Here is a 21,702-nt window from a genome sequence, read left to right as displayed (position 1 = left end):
CATCCAGAGGTCATCCGTTTGAGTCCACCTCAACTGGTTCCTCTCGATGTGGAAGCAGCAGATCTACTGAGCCAGATCTCCAGGAGGATTGAGCTTCTAAGACTCCTCTAAGCCCACTGATGTGGCTTTAACCAGTTGTTCCCCAGTCCACCACAGCCAGATTCATTTCCATTTGCGTGGAAATGAATCGTGGTCGGGTCCTCCCTGTTTTTAAAACCACCGCAGGGGTGGTGCAAGCTGGGCTAAGCCAGATATTGCATGAAAATGATTTGATTGGCAGTAGACTGATCGGACTGTGGATTTAAGTCGCTGGATGTCTCAAACTCCTCTGATAACATTTCAACCACCAATCTGAGATGCGAGTGTGAACTGCAAATCAATTGTTCCATGTTCAAACCTTGAGATCCAATCAATTGTTTTTATCAATTGTGGCAGAGGAGTGCATACATCGTCAACTGGAAGGAGCAACCCGCAACAGACAAATATACTGAGAGATTTTGGAGAATCTGGCCGCCCAATAGTTCACAATCAAAATGACATAATCGGAGCATCGCCCACAACTCCTGCGTGCTCACAGCCGCCCACCTACCCATGTTCCTGTCCAGATTCCTACCTGCATAGTGAGGATCACTGCCAGCGGAGACACGGCCAACTTGGGAAGAACCGAAAGAGACATTAACCGCCTATAGAGAGAGACTTGACAATGGAGAAAGGACTTTAGAGGTCCTTCTCCAGTGTCCAGAACCTCGTTTTGGTCGCTTGTATCTACGTTGCAGTAAAAACGCCAACTGACCCGTAGCTTTTGATGTGACTAAATGTATGTCTTAGCCATGTCTTAACAATTGGATGCATGTAAAAAATGTTTTTCAGTATGCCAGTATGTGGCCATACGTTTGACAGGAACTTTTAACCTTTTAAGTCGGGCTTCATTAAATAAATATAATCTAATTAATATTTATAATTTATATCGTTTATATTTTTCATGCACATTTAATTTTAAATGAAAAATTAAATGTTTTAGTTTGAATTCATCAGGACGTGTTGTAGGTATAAAATGCTGCCTGTTGGCTCAGATTGTTACCGTTGCAGAACTGGAGGATGATGGGCCGGTTACGGACGGGAGCTCCTCTCCGGGCGTCCGTGGTATCGGTGAGATACGGTCAGCAGAAAGCGAAATGAAGACAAACAGCCTGTCGTTGAAGATCTGCATTTTTGATTCTATTTCAAACGTCGAAGAGAAATATAACCTGGACTTTTTCCTGTGGCCGTTTGTGACAGGTCAGAATAAAACAGGGACAACGGCTTCACGCAAAGTAGCCAAAAATATGCCAGAAATTATGTGAAAATCGAACGAATGATAAAACCATCCGTAGACTTTACCATCCAGAGTCTGGATCACGTCTCAAAGAGCTGGACGAATATGTCTGAGTGCCTGGCTTGAGTTGTCAAGACTGGCCTAATTACAGCAAACCTATACTTACATCAGCTGAGCAGACTCCCATACATACACTTACAGGATGGGACTTGTGCCATAACCCAGGAATAACAGCTGCTTCGGTTTTGTAACGTTCTTCAGCAGAATCTGAAGGGAAACGACACAAGACAAGGCGGGCTGCTGGACACTGAACACACGAATGAACACTTTCACATGGAAAGGAGCAGTGTGGTGATTTATCACTGTAAACCAAGATGAATTGCTAGAGAACCACCCGATCCGGACGCACAGCCAGATTATGTTTTGCGACATTTAAATGAGGGGTACATGTGGGGTTTTACAGTGTCAATAAAACCATTTCCACTCCTGAACTTGTCAACATTTTGGTGGATTCCAACCACAAATTGTAATGTTTTCAAGTGACAGGCCAATATAAAGTGTAGCATAATTGTGAAGGGGAAGAAAAAAATTCTATAATGGTTTTGTTAAAGAAAAACAAACAAATTCCTTCAAAAATATGACGCACATTTCTATTCAGCCCCCTTTCTTCTGATAGTCCTTATTGAAATCCAGGGCAACATATCGCCAAAGATTAATTTAAAGGGGAACCCAGTAACTCCGAAGGCCTCAGAGGTTGACTGGAGAACCTTAGTGAACAAACGGCAGCATGAACACCAACCAGCACAGCAGACACTCCAGGAAGAGTCTTTGAGAAGCCGTTGCTCAACTATGAAAATCTCTTCACAAGATAACTTATTTCTAAATAAGACGCTCCTCCTCGGAGCCGCAGTTTCTAACTTTCAGAGCTTCTGCCTGATAGCGGCCCTTCATGTGAGTGAATGGATTGATGGCATCAGATTAGTAAACACCTGGTGGGACCGTGCATCTGGTTGTTCTCACTGTATTTCGCAACTTGCTGCCGACTCTGAACAAAGTATTATTTAGTGACTCGTATGGAGCTCCTGGGTTGTTGTTTTACTATTGGCATTTTAGAGAACTGTTCACAACATTCAATAAATGTATGATCTACCAAGTTACCACTACAGTAGAACTTAAAATTAGGGTGACTGAATTAATTGGAGGTCTGCATCTTTAATAAAATTTGATGCTTTTTAAATTAGTCATTCTTTGCATGTGTCAGTACAGCGCAATTACCGAGTTTGTTTGGAGCCTGGTGGGCCCCAGCAGCCATGACTGACCTACCAGGTGTGTGTGTTCGCTCCACTCTCCCAGTCAGGGCCCACTTCACCTCGTCGTCTTCCATTTACAGCGTTCCTACCCGGTAGAGAATGTCTATTAGAATCCGTCCTGCAAAGTCAATAAAAAAATTTTTTTAAAAAAAGAGCCGGCTTTCATATTCAACTTGTCATCACTTTATTGTCATTGTACATTTTGTATATAGACAATCTGTAAAAGAAACAAACAGAAAGTTAAAAAAAAACAACAAAAAAAAAACGTTGCTCTAAAAAGTCATCAAGAGCATCATGCTTTTGGCTAAAACAATGACAGGAATCATTACAGAGTGCCACAAACAGCCAAACGTAACAAATACAAAGCTCTTATTTACACTGGAAACCCGGATCTGTGCATATGTTCACACACACAGAACCCAGGCCTCTCGAGTCTGTTTTAAAAAAAATAAAAATCTCTCCTGGCGTGTGCACCTCAGCAGCAGGAGAGGAGTGGCTCCACCTTAAAATCAGGCAGAAGTAATGAGGATTCGGAAAGTTTAATAAGGTTCGATAAGCAAATGGACATAAATCTGTAAGAATCCACCAAGCCAGACTGATCTCAGCTCGTCTCGCCTCTCCTCTGGGAACTCCTTTGTAGCAGTTAGGGATTATAATGAGGACCAGGAAATGACTCATTTCCACTTTCTTGGTTTAAATGAGTGAAGATTTAAGTACCAGTACACTGTAAAGGGAGAGGAAGAGAGAAAAAAAAAACCTCTCCCAGAAATATGTTATTTAATTCAAATCCCAAAATAAATGAAATAAATGTTACTTCCATTTTACTTGATTAGGGGCTTGGAAACAGTTTCCTCTTCTGCAACTCTCAGTCCGTTAGCTGGATTCTGTGCCGTTAAGCCCAGAAAAAAAGGATTTTGTGGGATTTCAGGAAATCTGAAAACGGATCCAGTTATTCAACGAAGCCGCTGCAGCCGTTATGTGAGCGGTGATTCACCACAGGTGCCAAGAAATTCATAGCTTTAGTGCTAATTATAGATTCATCTGTATTATTCACACCAACATATCAGATGTGAAGGAAGGGAATAGATTTTCAACTCTAAGTGAATCACTCAACTTTCTCCTGTAGCCACTGAGCAAAACTGTACACATCTCAATGTTTTTGCTACAATGGATGATCTTTGGGGAGCCCTTAATGTCACCACTTTCTGAAATGGAACCTAAAGATAGTTTTTAAGCTAAAGTATCAGGGGAGAAAGTAAGTTGATGTGTAAGATGTGCAAACCTGTAACACCAGCTGACTGTGTGTGTGTTAAGAACACTGGACAGCTGAAACTCTGTTGAAAGCCATTTTCACACACTTCGCTGCAGCTTTATGGAGAAGTCGTGAACAAAAGTCAAACTTTAGGGATTACTGTGATTTTCTTTTTTCCTTTGAAACAAATATGGTCCTTTGATATTAGCTTTAAACACTCTTTCCATTACTGCATAGTTCTGCAGGCTCTGGGACTGCTAAGGCTACACTGTTGAAGATACATCAGTACGTTCTGCTTTCGAACGCAAACGGCCTCCTCCTTCGTGCCGTTCGTCCCGTGGCCGCTCCACCTGTGTCGCCGTAGACACCGCCGTTCGCTCCAAATATTTACGTCCAATCAGAAGCGGTTCTGAAACGTTTAGAATAAACGAAGAGGGTTACGCCGAGACGGATTGTGAGCAACTTGGTTCCAACGGGGACGCGGCAAACCCATTTAAAAAAAAAAAGTCATGGAACATTTAATCCTTTTCTTGTATTACAATGTAAAAGAGCCCAGCATAATTCCCCATCAAGTCAAACACCAAAACCCTGATCCAAACAGTCTCTGAACCGAAACGTAAAGTCTCCCTCTGACAGAATCAGTGAAGAGTCAGACGCGATTAGTGTGAAGAAAACACAAGAAAATGGCGTCCAAGGAGACAATTAAAAGAGAGGAAAAGAAAAAAAACACAACAACAACAAAAAAATATGATGATGGCCAAATGAAATGAAAACTTCAAGTTGGAAACATTGGGGAAAAAAATTTGCAGAAATTTATCTGACAAGCTTTGGCCCGCTGTGTGTGTGTGTGTCTCTGGGGTGTGTGTGTGTGTGCAGGGTGAGGCGACAGGAGACACCAACATTCCCAGTAGAGGAGGCTGCTGTCCAGGTCTCGCCTGTTATTCCACCATGTGGCCAGCAGATGGGGTTGTTGCATCATATCAAGAAACCCCTGTTACTTCTGCACACAAGTCAGTGCTTGTTGGACAAAAAGAATAATAATAATAATAATAATAATAATAATAATAATAATAATAATAATAATAATAATAATAATTAAAAAACAAACGTATTAAAAAAAATTCAGAAAAATAAACAAAGAACTAGGAGAACATCAGCGGCTCCGAGGAATCAGTCGATCTTGACCGCGGCGTAGATTTTCCTGATGAACATGTAGGCTGCGTAGAAACCGATTGTGCCCGTTAGCAGCCAGAAGGACAGCACCATGAGGGTGGTGTAACCAAAGTACAACAGGGAGGGGATGAACTCCACAATGTCCAGCTAGAGACAAATCACACACACAGAAGGTGATTTAGTTTTTAAATCAGAAACACTTGAAACAGACAAGAGGTCACGTTAGAGTGACCGATTGGAGAACCACCTTTTTAGCTGCTAGCAACACATTACCGTTTCCCAACCAATTAGCAGCAGGGAAGGTGTTTTGGCTGAGAAAACAGCGACAGACTTACCAGTGGTCTGTATGTTATAAATATGAATATTTTCAGTTTGATTAAGTTGGACATTTCTAAAATGGAGGTCAGTTTGATAGCTTCCCAATTTCTTCCCTGACACAAACCCGCTGCCATTTAATGTCGTCCTGCAGGTTTCACCAACTCAAACTTCAGACATTTTAAGACCATTATGATTGAAATTCAAGACTTTCATTATAGCAAAAATATACAAAAGAAAATTGCACATTTTACATGGTAGAGTGAGTTTTTTTTGTTTTTTTTTAAGCCCAGGATGCACATAGCATCGTATGGGTTGGCAACAAAAGTGAGCCGGTGGTGAACATGAATGTTGTCCTGTCAACTGGTGGTTATTTACACTTACCAATGATGGACACAAAATGCTAGCTGCTACGGGTATATTAGCAGCTAGCTAGCGATAGCCTCAATCACCTTGACTCAAAGAATGTAATGAAGATGTCTTTATGCGACTAAAACTTTCGCCTGACAGAAAAGACTCACGAGAAAAATAAACCACAGAATAAATAAATAGTCCTGTCACCTGTGACTAACATATTTAAGGCAGATTTCTTTATTTAACGGAATTTAAAACATTTTAAGGCCTCAATTTTAGATACATCAATTTAAGACTTAAAACTTTTCAAGGATGCGCAGAAAGAAAGAATTTACTGATAACTTCAAAAACTTTCTCTTTAAAGAAAAGATTAGTTTTAATTCTAATAAGAGCTACACGGTAAATCAAGTCATTGTGACATCAGTTTGCACAATATTCTAGATGCAAAAAATATTGTGTTGGATGTTATGCTTCAAGCATGAGGGACTAAAGCTCTGCATATCCATGATACATTATTTGGCTTCCATAAGCAGACAGCCTGACCGCCCTTACAAATATTTTAGTTCCTGAAAAACTCACATTTTTTAATGGTACAGACAGAAAAGACTTATTTTTGCACTGTTCAGCAATAGCGTCAAATACTTCCCTAACCTCTAGTCAGAAAATATTTGTTGGTTGCATTCCCTACCATCAGTATCCAGTACAATTGTTTTGAACAAACTGGAATAATGTGAGCAACATTTAATTTCCCTCGGAATTCAGAAAAGTATTTTTGAATTGAATTAATTTTTATATTCATGTAAAGCTTTTGTAGAGACTGTTAATCAGACAGCAGTTTCTTGTGATGAAGAATGATTAAGTACAGCTCTGATCAGAGTTGAGTTCTCCTGGTTTTTACCTTATTGGCAAAGTAGAAGACGGCGTAAATCAGGACGTAGAAAGCAGAGCCTCCTGACACCAGGAACGTTCTCCACCACCACCGGTAGTCCTGACGGTGAGGAACACAGACACGGCACATCATCGTTCTCCGTGTGGCACGAAACGCCACGTAACCACAGCAACACTCCTGCGTCTTGGCGGCCTTACCTCTGCACACAGCTGGAAATAGACCATCACAATGCTGATCTGAGAGCAGGACACCACCAGGATGATGAAAACCAGGAACAGAAAGCCAAAGAGGTAGTAAAACTGATTCTCCCAGATGGCCTGTAGGTGGCGACACAAACACATTGATGAAGATGTTACAGAGCCTGGGATGTAACCTTCCTTTTCATTTCCTAATATAGGGAATAATTTCCTTGGAACTGAAAAGATGAGCTTAGACTTACACTGAAGATGAAGAAGAGTTCTATGAACATGGCGCCAAACGGTAAGATCCCAGCCATGAGGATTCTGGGAGGCAGATAAAGAAAAGAAAACTTTTAGTTCATGCACTATAAATAAATAGAACGGACGAGGTTCTGGAGCACACTCACCCCACAAACTTGTTCATGTACCAGCGCTGCTCCGGGACCTGGCGGGGAATCTGGTTGGTGCGCACCGGGTTATCATAAGGCTGCTTACGGAAGCCAAAGTAGTAACCCAGGTAGACCAAAGGCATGGAGATGCCAAACCACATGCACAGCAGGGCCAGCATGGTGGTGAAGGGAACCTGGAATCCAGAGCAGGACAGGAGACCAAGAGAAATGTCAAGAAACATCAGATGAGAGAAATCGACCTTGAAAAGCTAAGAAAAACTAATGTTTAGCCTTCATCCTGTCTTGTTTTGCCTTTGTTTTATAACACAATCAAGTAACGTTACCTTCAGTTGTTATAAAAATGCTTCATATGTTGAATATGACTTAAAGAAATTTGACTTTGTCTCTTTAAAAATCCCTGCTCTTTCTGAAACCCTGCCTTTAGGAAATCATCACAACATGGCTCCTCTCCATTAACCCTTTAACAATGTTTTTACCAGTGTTGCACCTAGAAATAGTTCATATAATGAGCTCAGCAGATGTGCAGTTCCACCAGTTGTTTACTAATTGCTGCTGGCTAGTCTGAAGGAGCAGAGTGAGAGAGTCATGGGAGATGGCTGCTCTGTGAGGTGGGAAGCTTAAAAACCGCAGTTCTGAGGAGGAACTACGTCCACGAAGGTGGTGCTCGGTTCAGGCGTTCAGCTGAATGGTTACCATGGAGATTAAAGGATTTCTCAAACATGTGTGAAAGAATCAAAGCAACACTCCAGGTATGTTTTTGATGAAGGAATAACATTATAATATAATGTGCAGCTCCAAAAAGTTGATTTTACATAACACTGCTCCTTTAATGGCAGACTGGCGGCTGACAACACTTGCTTACATAAACAATGAACACTGACAGGGACTGCTAACTATTAGCCACCAACAATGTGAAGTTGGCTTCTGCTACAGACCCTCCTACCTTCATTAAATTAAAAAGCTATTTTACTGATTCTAAAAATAATCTTGAGTTGATTTTATCATCTCCAGATGATCTAAAACATTCAGACTGATCAATTTAAATCCCAGTATTGGGTTGTGACATCACCAGAAAGTATTTTTTCTCCCTATGACCACCTTAGATAACAACAAGTATGAACTGAAATATCTTACACCGACTATAATGTTTGATCCAGAAAAGCTTCAGAGGTTTAGTAGCATTTACTCCCAATAGAAAACCTTTCTGGTTGGGTTTAAAAGGACTGAACTCACTGCTCCCGAGGAGTGCTCCCCCCAAATGAAACAGTTCAGAACGAAGCAGATTCCAAACACCGCTCCGGGATACAAAGTGGCCGTCTAGAAGAGAAACAGATGAAAAACAGACTTCAGCCCCAGTCGCTCCCCTAAACTCGCTCCAGCAAAACATAAAGTTGGTTTCATGCTTGGAGGTCACTGAACAATTTTAATGTTGCAGTCATATCTAAATACTAACAATACAAACGTTGCATTAAACACAGTCGAAACCTTACAAATTGCTTAGTAGTCAGACTCAACTTTGAAACAAAGCTCCAGAGTTGTGCTCTACATGTTGTTTTGAGACACGTTACAGTCAGTGAGTAGAGCATCACTGCTGTTCTCTGGATCTCTGTGTTAGAATGTTTTAGGCTGTTGACTGTGTTGCTCTGTGCCTGCCTTTGACCAGAGAAGAAAACTTGTTCTGCACGTTTCTAGTGAACTACGCTTCAACCAGAAAGATTGGATGAAATGAATACAATTCTGTCATAAGAATATATATATAAAAAAAAAGAAACACTAAAGATTGACTTACACAAAATGCTCCTTTCCTCCACCGATGGCCCTTCAGTGTGCGGTACAGTCTGCCAGCAAAATAACCCCCAAACACACTGAAGGAAAAACATCCACAGGTTAAAGGTATCCTCGTTGAAATAACATCACTTTATTCTGTTTCTGTGAGGATTTAAAGCAGCTATCGAGGCCTTTACCCCATAAACATGAAGAGGAAACATGAAGTAGTCATCAAGGCTCCTCTGCTCGATGGAGACAACATGCCCAGCATGGCAACAACTGCAACACAAAAACAGACGAGAGTTATTAGCTGAGGAAAGATTCAACTGTGGATCTGAGCTAAAACGGCACGATAAGCATAGTGAGAACAGGCTAAATGAAAACAGCGACCTGTAAAACAGCTGCAGTAGTTTGTGTTTTATTATTTCTTTATTCATTCATCCAAACATAATTTTTTATTAGACTTCATAAATGAGCATGTTGGTCACGTACAGATGTTTTAAAAATCATATAAGGAATAAGAATTTCGAAAACGGCAAAGTTTTGTAGAGCAAAGAGGATGGAAGCCAAACTCACAGATGACAATGAGGATCATGCAGAAAAGCTGGATCCCTGAGCCCAGCAGGGAGCTGAGGATCATGGGATACTGCGGCGGTCTGAAGACATCGCCATGGACGTTCTTCCATCCCGACTCCTCCATCGTGTCTTCCTGGTTAGAAATGAGAAACGCTGCTTAGTAAAAACCAGAACTGAACCTCTGAACAAAAACCAAGATTTTAACAGGCAAGAAAATCTCAAAGATAAAAACGATTTCTTGGAGCAAACAGGCAGATCAAACTCTTTGATCCGTTTTGTATTTTCTTACAATGTCGTCATCTCTGTTGTAATTGGCAATGTCCTTCCGCAAAGTTCTGATGATGATCATACTCAAAATCCCTGGAAGACAAAGGCAGAGAAGGAGAAAGGGTTCATGCAATGCCAGAAAGACAAACTCTTGCTGTGGCATTTAGAATGACACAACAGTAGCCTCGTTTCCATTAACCATATAACTGCGCAATTTGACATTTTGAAAATAAATTTGCTTAATCAAAACACACCAAGTTGAAAAAAACAGAAAACTCTCATTTTCAACAAAAAAGTGCAGTGCTAGGATGATGTGTTTTTTCTTTTTCTTTTGAAACCTCATCCTGTGTCCTGTAGGGACACAGAGTCAAATCTGACAGTGTGAGATATGATGTCATTATTCTCATCTTACGAAAGGGCAGTGAGCTGCAGCCTCAGGGACCCGTCTACCCTTGGTCCTATGTTGTCTGTTTTCTTTGCTGTATGATGACAATAAAAGCTGATTCTGATTTGCGGCCATATCAAAACTGGTTTATTTCACAAAACTGTAATGGCAACATTTTTTTGCATCAACAACCAGATGTTACCACTGGTGCAAACCATGAAGATGATGACAGGAAGTAGTAGAAGGACGATGGTGTGGTGTGTTTTTAAATGAAAATGAAATCAAATCAAATTTGATTTGTATAGCACATTTCAGCAGCAAGGCATTTCAAAGTGCTTTACATCATATCAAACACAGAAACACAAAGCAACATAGAATCAACAATCAAAACACGACATTAAGTCAAGATCCATCAATAAATTTGTAATTGATTACGTTTCAAATACAATCCTAAACAGGTGGGTTTTCAGTTGAGATTTAAAAGAAGTCAGTGTTTCAGCTGTTTTACAGTTTTCTGGAAGTTTGTTCCAAATTCGTGGTGCATAGATGCTGAAAGCTGCTTCTCCTCGTTTGGTTCTGGTTCTGTGGATGCAGAGCAGAACCAGAACCAGAAGACCTGAGAGGTCTGGAAGGTTGATACAACAACAGCAGATCTTTGATGTATTGTGGTGCTAAGCCGTTCAGTGATTTATAAACTAACAACAGTATTTTAAAGTCTATTCTTTGAGCTACAGGGAGCCAGTGGAGAGACTTTAAAACTGGTGTTATGTGATCTATCTTCCTGGTTTTAGTGAGAACGCGAGCATTACAGCCGTACCAGAGAGGAAGAAGACGACCACCACAGAGTTGACGATGGAGAACCAGTGAATCTGGACGTCGCTCATTGTCAGGTATGTGTCCCAGCGAGAGGCCCACTTCACCTCACTCTCCTGTGCAAATGAGACAAGAAGTTCAGTGATTCAAACTGAGGAAAAAATTAGATTAAATTTATATAATTTTTTACATAAACCTAATCTATCTAAAAAAAAAAAAAAAAGATTTTTTTTAGATATCTATCTAAAAAAAATCGCTCTATTTTTAGATAGATACCTGGTTGGATACCAGGTATCAAACATGCCAAACAGTGAACTCAAGCTTTGAAATCAGGAAAACACACTGAAATCTTAAGGCACCAGGACGGTAAATACTCCTAAACGCATTTTAAAGAGTCACAATAAGGACCTAAAGATGGCCTAAGTGTCTGAGAAGAGATCTCCGATTACTGTTAAAAGATAAACAGGTTTATCTTTTAAGCGAGATGAACCTGTTTCATCACCACATTCATCAGAATCAGCAGGGGGAAAAAAAACTATCTGTTGATCAAAAAAAATAGCTAATAGATTTAGGTGAGCTGAGTTTTGCCAATTGAAACAAGCATGGATGGTCATTTTAATTTTACGCCAACTATAATATTTAAGTACAGCAGTTTTATCTTAAACAGATTAGTTAAATCCTTATGGTGACTGTTTTTTGACCAATATATTTTCTAAATTCAATTTAGAAACATCAGAAGTGTTGTTTTGTTTATTCTCTGCGTCAGCCCAGCTGATCTATTTATATTGAGGGTTTTAGATGGTTTACATCCAGGTCTGACCTTTGATTAAAAAGGGTTTCATTTCGCTGACCTTCCAGGTGACAGAATATGTGAAAAGAATCTCGTTGTCTTTGGTTGGGTCAATCTCTTGGGCGGCAGAACCACTGGCTTCAGGCAGCGTGCAGGTTTTATCTGTTTCAATGGCCTTCAGAGCTACATATTAAAAAGAGAAAAAGAAATTCAAAGCAACAGGTGACTTTCTAACCGACACATTCGCTTCATTTGACCAAAATGCAGTAGTTATCGTTAACCTCAGGTTTGACACAATCACCAAAGCCAAAGCTTTTGGAAAGCTCGTGTTGATACCAACCTTCCACTTTGACACTTTGAGGTACAACCTCAAAACGCACCACTCTGTAGTTGTGAGTCTCTCCCTCTTCTACTTTCTCCCTGTGGAAGTACAGGATGAAGGACAGGTGGTTGTGCAGATAAAACTGGAACAAGAAAAAAACAACAACAACACAGAATTTAATTAGTGTTTTCCCAAACTTCTGTTTCATATTGCTCAGAACTGGAAATCCAATTGATTGAACAGATGAAGGCTTGCTTGGAGTGATGGGAAAACTCTCCATTATTCTAAGATATGTGCTCCATGCTAGTTTACAACATCTACTTCCTGTTTGTTAGAGCCATGCTGGCAACATCTGCACAGCCTGGTTGATTAGCTCCAAACCAGTAGACGGAAACATGTTTAATTTGTGTTTTGTTGTCTGTTTTGAGACATTTTTAAATTTCACTCAAAATTTGCATTACATATTTACTAGGGGTGCACTGATTGCAGTTTTCTGGCCGATCACCAATTACCGATCTTTTAAAAAGCTTATCCTGCTGATTCCAATATTGGCCGATACCAATTTTTTTGTCTGAAATGTTGCTCAATATATCAAGAAAGTTGTTGAGTTGGCAACGGTGAGGTCACTATTGTTAATTATAAACGTGCAGTGATAACTTGGTGGGCTTTATCAGCTCATCAAATCTATATAGAATCTTTAACTCACTGTTTTTAAACTCTTTAAATTGTTTATCTGACATTCAAAAGTTCATGTAAAGCCTTTATCAGAAAACAGAAATAAAAAGATTTTTAACAATATTCTACTATATTAACATTCACTTGTATGGTTAATGATAAACATGCGCATTCCTCAGGTTGGGTCATTTAGTGAGTGATGAAGCAAAAGCTGATTCTAAAGAGACAAGTGTGAAATCTACCTTGTTGTTGTCGAAAAAGCCAAGTCTGTAGCCATGTTCAAACTGAACATCTTTATCTGCAACCTTCTTCTGCTCTTCATCCCCTCCCGTTTCTCTGTTGGGGTAAAACTCCAACCTGGTGGCAACTGGAAGGTTGTCTGCAATCCTGAAATAACACACATCAACATAGCTCTTCATTTGGTTTCCAATTCCCAAGCCTTTAATTCCCACGGTTAGATTATAAATGCGAGAAAGTAAAAACTAAAATAAACAAATTGAAAACTGGTTCCTGTTGGATTATATTAAGAGCAGTTATTTGGAACGAGCTTGTTGGTTTTCTGCTTGATAAATGGGCATTAGCGGGTAAATGGGATGAACTCACAGGTGAACGTAGTACTCCTCCTGGATTCGTTCAGCCACCAGTTTGCTCTCCTCCACGTTGAGCTTCTTCTTGACGCACATCAGCTCGCATTTCTTATCCTCGTTCATCTTCACATTGTAGAGCGTATTCACAATGCGATCTCCACGCAAAACCTCACCTGGGCAAATAACACCGGGATAAAAGACATTAGAAACAAAAGCACAAGAATTACTAAAGTTAGATATTTAAATATCTGAAGATGTCAAAAAAATAAGTGAACAAAACATTAAAAAAAATTCATTTTACAAATACAATTTCTCCTTTAACTTGTTCTTAGCATGTTTAAAATTAGTTCATCTTAGTGAGTGTGAACTGTACAAAGATGAGCTAATCTGTTTACTGCCAAATGTTCTTTTTGCTGTATTCGCTGGCAGATTGCTGTTCTTAGTGGCGGACGCTATAGCTTATCGCAACAACGGGTTCAAAAGCACTGTCGTCCAAACAGCCATTTCTCAGGTCTCCCACTGGGACGTACCCTTTCTGTTTTGTTAATGTGTTTTTGAATTTGTTGAAGTGGTTTGCACCTCAGGGCCACCGTACATCAAAACAAAGACTGCAGCGTTTTCTGCAGCATTTAGGATACTGACAGGCTGCATCAAAACGGACAAAAATAAAACACAAATAGCACAATAACTTTTTGCTGTGTTAAACATACTCAAATTAACACCAGTTTCTAATATAGTATCTGTTTTAACACAAATTAAAAGAAAAAAAAAACTGTTAAAATGAGATTTAACACAAAATTCCCTTGAGCATTGTGAGACATTATGGAAAATAGGTAAATAAAACAAAATGACTGCTAGCATTTTGTACTGGTGTGCAAAACCCATTTTGAGAGAGTGTAAATATGTTTTGTAAATAATGTCAATCAAGTTTAAACTCTCTTCAGCACACGGGCCCCACATACTGTCTGACAAGCTATGCTTAACCATACACATAAATTCATCTAAGTCATAGAATTTTTTTTTTTTAACATGAACATATTAGACTGAAAAACAAGCAAATTTATAAAAATCAATGCCACATTCTGCAGCCCACCTACCCAAGTTTTCCGCCTTATATAAGACAGAGCCGGGCTTACAGAAAGGCAGGGAATAGTATTCATATGGAAGCTGCGTACGGGAGCTGGTCAGCTTGACCGCCTGAAAAGACAATCGCATTCAGTCAACACTGGCTCATGCAAACACACACAGACACACACCGGCAACATGGTCTACAGCAAACAGGAAACATTTAAAAGCATCAAGTACCTCTACATCCTAAATAAAGATACCTGAAGTCATGAGTGCTGAATTTATAAAAGGATGTTGGTGTTCTTAGTGGAGAAGTTTCTAATTTTTAACAATTTATGATGTATTGGGAGGAAAATCCCAGCAACAAATAGCCAGTTTAAATAGCTGGCAGCTTGTTTCATCTGAACTTCTGATAGTTTTCAGCACTAAGATGTTATCTCATATCTTCTGACAATTCTGGTTTACAAGATATTTAAATATTTTCTGCTTTGAAATGGGCAAATTGAAAAAAACCCCCACCCAATTACAATTTTTAATAAAAACAAAGAGAGACACAGAAGGTTCATAAAAACTGTTAACTGGGGAGTTTCATGTAAGGTGACAAATCTTTTCTAGGATTGGAACAAATTTTGCTGAATGATAAATATTATTGCAATAATGTTGTTTTGAGACCATTTTCAAATAATATAATGACATAATAGCGCAGAAATACATTCTGAAAAATCAATAAACTTTAAATGCTAATGAACATTTAACACTGGAACTGGAAGACATTTTAAATATCCAAAATAAATAAGCAAACCAAAAACGACAAGAAATAAAATGAATTATGAAGTCTCTCTAAACAGTATTGTCCTTCAAAAAAAGGAAAAAACACTGAAGACTTTTGTCATCCAGGTTTTGGTAGAAAGAGAGAAAAGAGGAAAAACGATATATGCAGTAATTGATTTATTCCTTATTGCCACAGGCCTAGTCTTTTCTAAGAATGTCAAAATAAAAAAGACAACAATGTTCAGGTGAAAAATTGGACAACCGGATCACTGTTGATTAATAAAATAATAAGATACTAATTATACAACCCTACAAAAATAAAGCAAGGGACAGAAGATCAATTTTAGTTTCGTGTGTAGCTTTCTAAAAGCTCACCAATCAGATTAAAACCTGGAGAACATTACACAACTTCAAACCACATCCTTCTTGTGAAATGTCAAATGAAAATCACAAATAATTTACTAGAGTTTCAGCCTTACCTTAATTTCTACTTGAGCGCCCTCATGGAAGTCCTGAGGAGCGACCCCGGGGACATAGAAGGACCGGCCCACAGGAAAGAGCGCCACAAGCAGCAGGGCGCACCACGTCTCCTGCAACACACAGCAGCAACAAACCCTGCATAATGCTCACAGTTAACAGTCATGATGTTCATGAAGGGAAAGTTTCTTCAGAAAGGTACCGACCAGACCCTGGGTAGACTGTATCTGTGAAAAGGAGTGCTGCATACAGTTTCCCTTGTTGGCAGATTATTTTTCACACTTCATTTTGATTTTAAATTTAATGAAATGATGCAGCAGAGACAGGAAACAATAGTTTAGAAGATTTCTACAGCGTAGGAGGTAAAAGTTTGAGCTGACTTGAGCATCACTTCTCAGCCTTTCCTGGTGACTCATGTTCACTCGCAGGTCACTGTTAATTAATACAAAGTAAATGTAACCCTGTCTGTGTGAGACGACACCTCGCTGTTCCTTAGACTCTGCGCTGTGTTTTCTTTAATGGTGGTTGTCGGAAGGAAACTTGAGGCAGGAATCGGACACACACGGTGGTTGAGATCGTGGTTCAGAACGTTTATTCGGACCACCCGACAGCGCAGCGGCTTCGCATTCAGAATTCACAGCAAAAACTCTGTGTCAACACAAGTCTCATTAACGCAGATATTCTTTTTGTGTACAGATACAGCACATATAAAAAAAAAGACAAAACAATACAAAACCAACTAACCGGACACTAAAAGCAACATTTGGCCACATTTGGCAAGCCAGTATTGGCTTGCCACATGTGGCAAGCCAATGTGCCACAGTATGCCAATGCTTGCCAGTATTGGCATACTGGCAAGCATACTGGCAAGCCAGTATGCTTGCCAGCATACTGGCTTGCTGGCAAGCCAGTATTGCTTGCCTTCAGAATTCACAGCAAACACTGACCGTTGCACTGCCAGCGCACCTCAACAGACACCAAGCACGGCGCCCTTCAATGGACACACCACACCAACCTCCACAACCCAAAGAACAAATCCAACGACCCGCCGACACACCCAAGCCACTGCCCTACATAAACAATGACTAAACAACATGGTTATTTCATTTGAAAGGTATCACACATGTTTATGAAATGGCTGTTTACTGGACGACCTCAAAATAAGCCGCTGCCCCGAATGGGGGGGGGAAAAATTCAGAGGGTAAAATTTACAAAAGAATGAAAATACTGCAAGCAGCTTCGGAGTCTATTATCCATGAGAAGAAGATCAAGTTACAAAAGGAAACTACAAACTGGAGAATCTGTTTGTTCAAATACTGTTTATTGAAGCCACCACTAACACCGACCCATTCCTTACAGGCACCGAGGCATGAAACAAACGCTCAGCTCAGGCTGCACTTCTCTTATTTCACAGTATGGGCTGGGGGGTAGAACATCGCTGCTTCTTTCCATCAGAAAGAGGAGAATGACAGCACACAAGAACAAACAAGAAGACAAGAAGATGGCAAAACCAGGCAATTCTGATTGGCTTAAGGTTCTCATGTTTCTTGTTTCCTTTACTGACTGGTTCAATAAAGATTTAAATAAAGGCCTTCTGAATGTGGCAATACAGCCATATTTTGTAATAAATGACTAAACAATTGAGCGGCTGGCAAGAATCAACTATAACAGCCGCCTGATTTTTAACTTTACAAATGTAAATGGTGCTGAGTAGAAAGAAGTTAAAAGACCTGTCCTCTGCTTCAGACTGAATAAAGATGCTCATGTCACCTCGGGGATCCAGAACCAAGCAAAACAGGAAAAACATGTTCTCTCTGAGTTCCTCTCTACCTAAACGGTGTCAAAGCCAAAAATGCAGATGCAGAGAGATTCAACTTTTACAGTAAAACTACCTTACTGACAGGGAATGATTTTCATTCATCTCCACATGTTGATGGACTACTCACTAGCTGCATTCCCATTAACCATGGAATTGCACAAATTGAAATTACGAAAATAAATTTTCTTAATGGCTACGGGCCAATTTGGAGAAAAACTCATGTTTTTCAATAAAAAGTTTTTGCGCTGGGATGAGGTGATTTTTCAGCTGTATCAAAATGGATACAATTCACAAAACTGCAATGGAAACACTTTTTTAACATCATATGAGGCACAAGCACAACAGCTGGATGTTACAACTGGTGAAAACAACAAAAAAGATGACAGGAAGTAGTAGGAGGGTGATGGATTGTTTTTGTTTTTTTCAGAAAATGTGCAGCTGGCTCCACCAGAGCTCTGTGAGCATCACCCAGTTCATAAAAAGCTGTGTGTCATTCCAAAGTGTTGAATCCATAGCTCTCCTGTAAAATCACAGACTACAATTTTCTCAAAGTTGTAGCCGTCCCCCCAAGTAGGCGGAGCTTGTCACTCCAACCCCTGAATAAGACACTGACATCTCTTCTGATTGGCTGATAGATGACGAGCGCTAGCAGCAAGGCTGAAATATGAATATGCAACTGTTTACATCTGTTGTCGCCATGATGTTTAATGACTTATCGTGTGAACAAGCTTGTTGGGAAGCACCATAGGGAAACACCACAATGACATATTTGTCAATAGCATAAAACAGACAAACATTTATGCACGTTTGTACAAGAAACGCAGCTACTATCTGGGTTCTATGTTAGCAATAAACCCAAAGTGTCCCAGCCACTAAAGAAAAACACCCTGTAATAAAAAAATTATAATTAGGATCAAAACTTTTTTTTACATTAATTTGGTTAATTAACTTCTTCGATTTTAACATCTTAGATATTAATCACAGTTTTTTTTGCCAACATATAAAGATTCCGGCTGTCAAGAAGTTTCGCTGCATATTTTTGTTACAGGAAAAATCAGGAGAAGTGCACAGTTGGTGATCCAAAAAAATTCTGGGTACCCTAAGTGTCATTCAGTTGTGAATGCTCTTTGCAAATATGACATAAAAGCTCTTTTAGCCAACATTAAGAGTCACCATGAAGAGCATAACGGGCCACAAGTTAGTGACCCTCATCTTAAGCTTTGTAGTTGTACCGAAGGAGGAAACACTGAGGATATTTCCTCACTTTGTTTGGACATTATTTGCAATTATTGCTTTCATTGACATTGCATTCCCTTTTTATATTGCCTTCCATAAAACGTACACCTAGCCCAGGACTACCGTCTTAGTCCATTTGATATTCTTTCAGCCACTGTCAGGTTGAGGCAGACAATCATTCATGCTGATCCTGGTTCTGCTGGAGGTTTCCTCCTGTTATTATACAGTGGTTGTTCCGCGCTGACGCCCTGTGCTAGCTCAGAATGCAGGATTGCATTGAAGCAAAGATTAGATAGGACGCAATCTGCTGCATTCCCTGTGATTCCTACATTGTATTATAACTGGACAAGACAAGATCCAATCTAACTGTGTAGGCTCTGTGTCTGAGTTGCCCTGTGACAGACTGGTAAGCAGGTCGAGATGGGTTCCAGTCAACAAACCCCAATGCAATCTGAAACCAGCGCGTATGGAAAACAGAGGAATGGACACATTGACAAACTGCATGGCTGAATTTGAATCAAACTTGAAGAGTAAATGACCAGCTATGAGTCTAATATGGTCTGGCCTGAAACTTTACTTAGTTGTGATATAGCTCTAAATAAAGATAATGGAAGGGGATATTATTGAACTACAATTTTCAGAGTTAATCTCAAACTATTTACCAGTACTGATCCAAAATACTGCAACCTAATGCAATTCAGACAAAAAAAAAACATATGCTGGACTAAATGTTGGTTCAAGTAAATCTAATCAACATTTTCAGATAAGAAAAAAAAAAAAAACATTGGTAGAAAAAGTCCGAATTCCACAACAAGGAATCCTTCAAAGTTGCTGATATCCAAAACCCCAAAACCTGTATAATGACAAGTGTGATGTATTAAGGATTTGTTACCTAAACTTAAAGTCTACAACGTAATCATGATCATTTAACACAAACAGGATAAGAAGGGCAACACATTGCAATCCGGACACGCATTGTACTCACTATGCCAACATCTAGAATATAAATGTTGGTTTATTGCTGATGTAGTTTATATGTAGGTGAGTCATATAAACTCACCTACATATAAACTATGTAGGTGAGTTTATATGTAGGTTGTGACGTTATAGTTTAACGTCACAAAGTTTAATTAACAACTGAATTGTCAATAACAGTGAATTATGACAGGGTGGGCAGCGGACCAGCACAATATGTTGGATGAGCTACATAGTGCCAACATGACAAAATGGTTAAATGGAAACAGTTTTATTCCAGTTTTTTCTGGGTATTTTGTTGAACTTCATTCCCTTCTGCCATGCTAACACCTTTCAGTCATAATAACTGACGCTTCCAGACGTAAGTGCTGAAGCTAGCTGGACAAGTTCTGCTTTATCTCGTATCTGCTGGGATGACAGCCCGATAACTGACGAGCCCAGGGTCTCTTGGACGTGTGTTCAAACAATTTCATAATTCAAGAGAATCACTGTAACAGCCAGAGCTCTGTACACCCAAGCTAGCTTTAGCTAACAGGCTAACTAAGTTAGCAACATTGCAAACATTCAAACAATAAACTCCTGTGAATAGTATCTTTACATTAAGATGCCATATATCGCTTCAGTTAATTTCCTCTGCCGTAATTACATCGCAATGTCTCGCTTATTTAAGGAGTAGAGAGTAGCAAATATATAGATAGAGGAAAGAGTTCATTTTACCACTTACCATAGCCTCGGCCGCCATTTTGAATACGTGTCATTAGTGACGTTCCGGAAGTTGACCATTCTTTCGCAAAGACTAAAAAACTAACACCACAAATATAGAGATAGATATTTTTTATTCAGATTTTTTAGGTATAAATGGAGCTGTGGGGTCTCACAGCGTCCTGTGGGTCGAAATCAGTGTTTTGGGGTCATATGACAAATTGTTTGCAGCCCGTAAGACTCAAAAAGAACGTTCTTGCTTTCATCAGTTCTCATCATATTGCCTCATTTCCCTTTAGGGTGTGTGCTCCTTAGCCCATGTCACCTTTCTAAGCAATGTGACTTAGAAAGGTAAGTTTTTCTAGGTGTCTTCTGATCGCTCCATTGCTCAGGGGTCACATGTTTAACACCTGATTTCATTCAGAGTGAATAAGTTCACTGATTAAACTTTACTTTGCTGTTATTTTGAGCACATACCTTTCAATTATTGTTTCACTTACACTGAATCTGCTACATGAATGTCGTCATAGAAAACTGTTGAGGGGTTTTAATGACTCGACTCTACAGTCAAGCCCAAAATCATTCATACCACAAGCAGATTTAAGTGTAATTTGAGTTTAAATTGACTGGATGTAATAATAATGTGTAGCCATTAATAGGTTTAAATTCAAATGCATAATTTTTATCATTCAAAATTGTTATATATATATATATATATATATATATATATGACAGGGTGGGTAGCGGACCAGCACAATATGTTGTATGAGCTACATAGTGCCAACATGACGAAATGGTTAAATGGAAACAGTTTTATTCCAGTTTATATATATATATATATTTCTATTGTCTTTTGAAAGATCTGTATATCATTATCCATCAGAAACAAATAATCAGATTTTTCATTTTCTTTTTCAGCAGAACGCAGGTAACCTCGTCTCCAAATACTCACCAGCAAGTAGTGAAAACTTGCTCCATTGCACATGCATACATGTAGTAGCATCTTGTTCAGGGTATAACAAATATATAGATTGATATGTTTTATTTTCTAGTTCTTAAGCGCCTCCCATCTTTCCAATGCTGTTGAGAAATCTTGTGGTCCAACAGCCACTTTGTACAGGGCATTTAACCAAATATTAGAGTACGACTATATTTTATGTAGTTTTTTACGCAGTGTGGATTACATTAAACAGTAAAAACATTAAATACATTGAAGTATAATAAATAAGTTAAATAATAATTAATAAAAAGGTAGAAGAACATAAAAGTTATGTT

At 39.3% G+C, this 21,702-nt stretch overlaps 1 protein-coding gene across 2 annotated transcripts; it reads right to left on the bottom strand.

Moving 5' to 3' along the window:
* Window positions 1–2,785: 2,785 nt before the first annotated feature.
* On the bottom strand, window positions 2,786–20,512 carry tm9sf4 (transmembrane 9 superfamily protein member 4). 2 transcript variants are annotated; one of them, XM_032569437.1, is made up of 19 exons: window positions 20,450–20,512; window positions 15,698–15,808; window positions 14,477–14,576; window positions 13,396–13,552; window positions 13,035–13,179; window positions 12,136–12,259; window positions 11,857–11,978; window positions 11,010–11,121; window positions 9,830–9,900; window positions 9,541–9,673; window positions 9,162–9,243; window positions 8,987–9,062; window positions 8,431–8,514; window positions 7,195–7,370; window positions 7,048–7,111; window positions 6,806–6,925; window positions 6,618–6,707; window positions 4,974–5,197; window positions 2,786–4,931 (listed from the first exon to the last, which is right to left on the bottom strand). In XM_032569437.1, the coding sequence occupies exons 1-18, from the start codon at window positions 20,465–20,467 to the stop codon at window positions 5,048–5,050; spliced, it is 1,935 nt and encodes a 644-aa protein (XP_032425328.1). In that variant the 5' UTR covers window positions 20,468–20,512; the 3' UTR covers window positions 2,786–4,931; window positions 4,974–5,047. The 2 variants fall into 2 exon arrangements, with proteins under 2 accessions (XP_032425328.1, XP_032425338.1); XM_032569447.1 differs by having other exon boundaries at window positions 2,786–4,922.
* Between the last annotated feature and the right edge of the window lie 1,190 nt (window positions 20,513–21,702).

Source organism: Xiphophorus hellerii, chromosome 1 (genome assembly GCF_003331165.1).
Source record: "Xiphophorus hellerii strain 12219 chromosome 1, Xiphophorus_hellerii-4.1, whole genome shotgun sequence".
Lineage (NCBI taxonomy): Eukaryota > Metazoa > Chordata > Actinopteri > Cyprinodontiformes > Poeciliidae > Xiphophorus > Xiphophorus hellerii.
The sequence above is the reverse complement of the archived record's forward strand: the minus strand, read 5'-3'. Positions and strand labels throughout refer to the sequence as shown.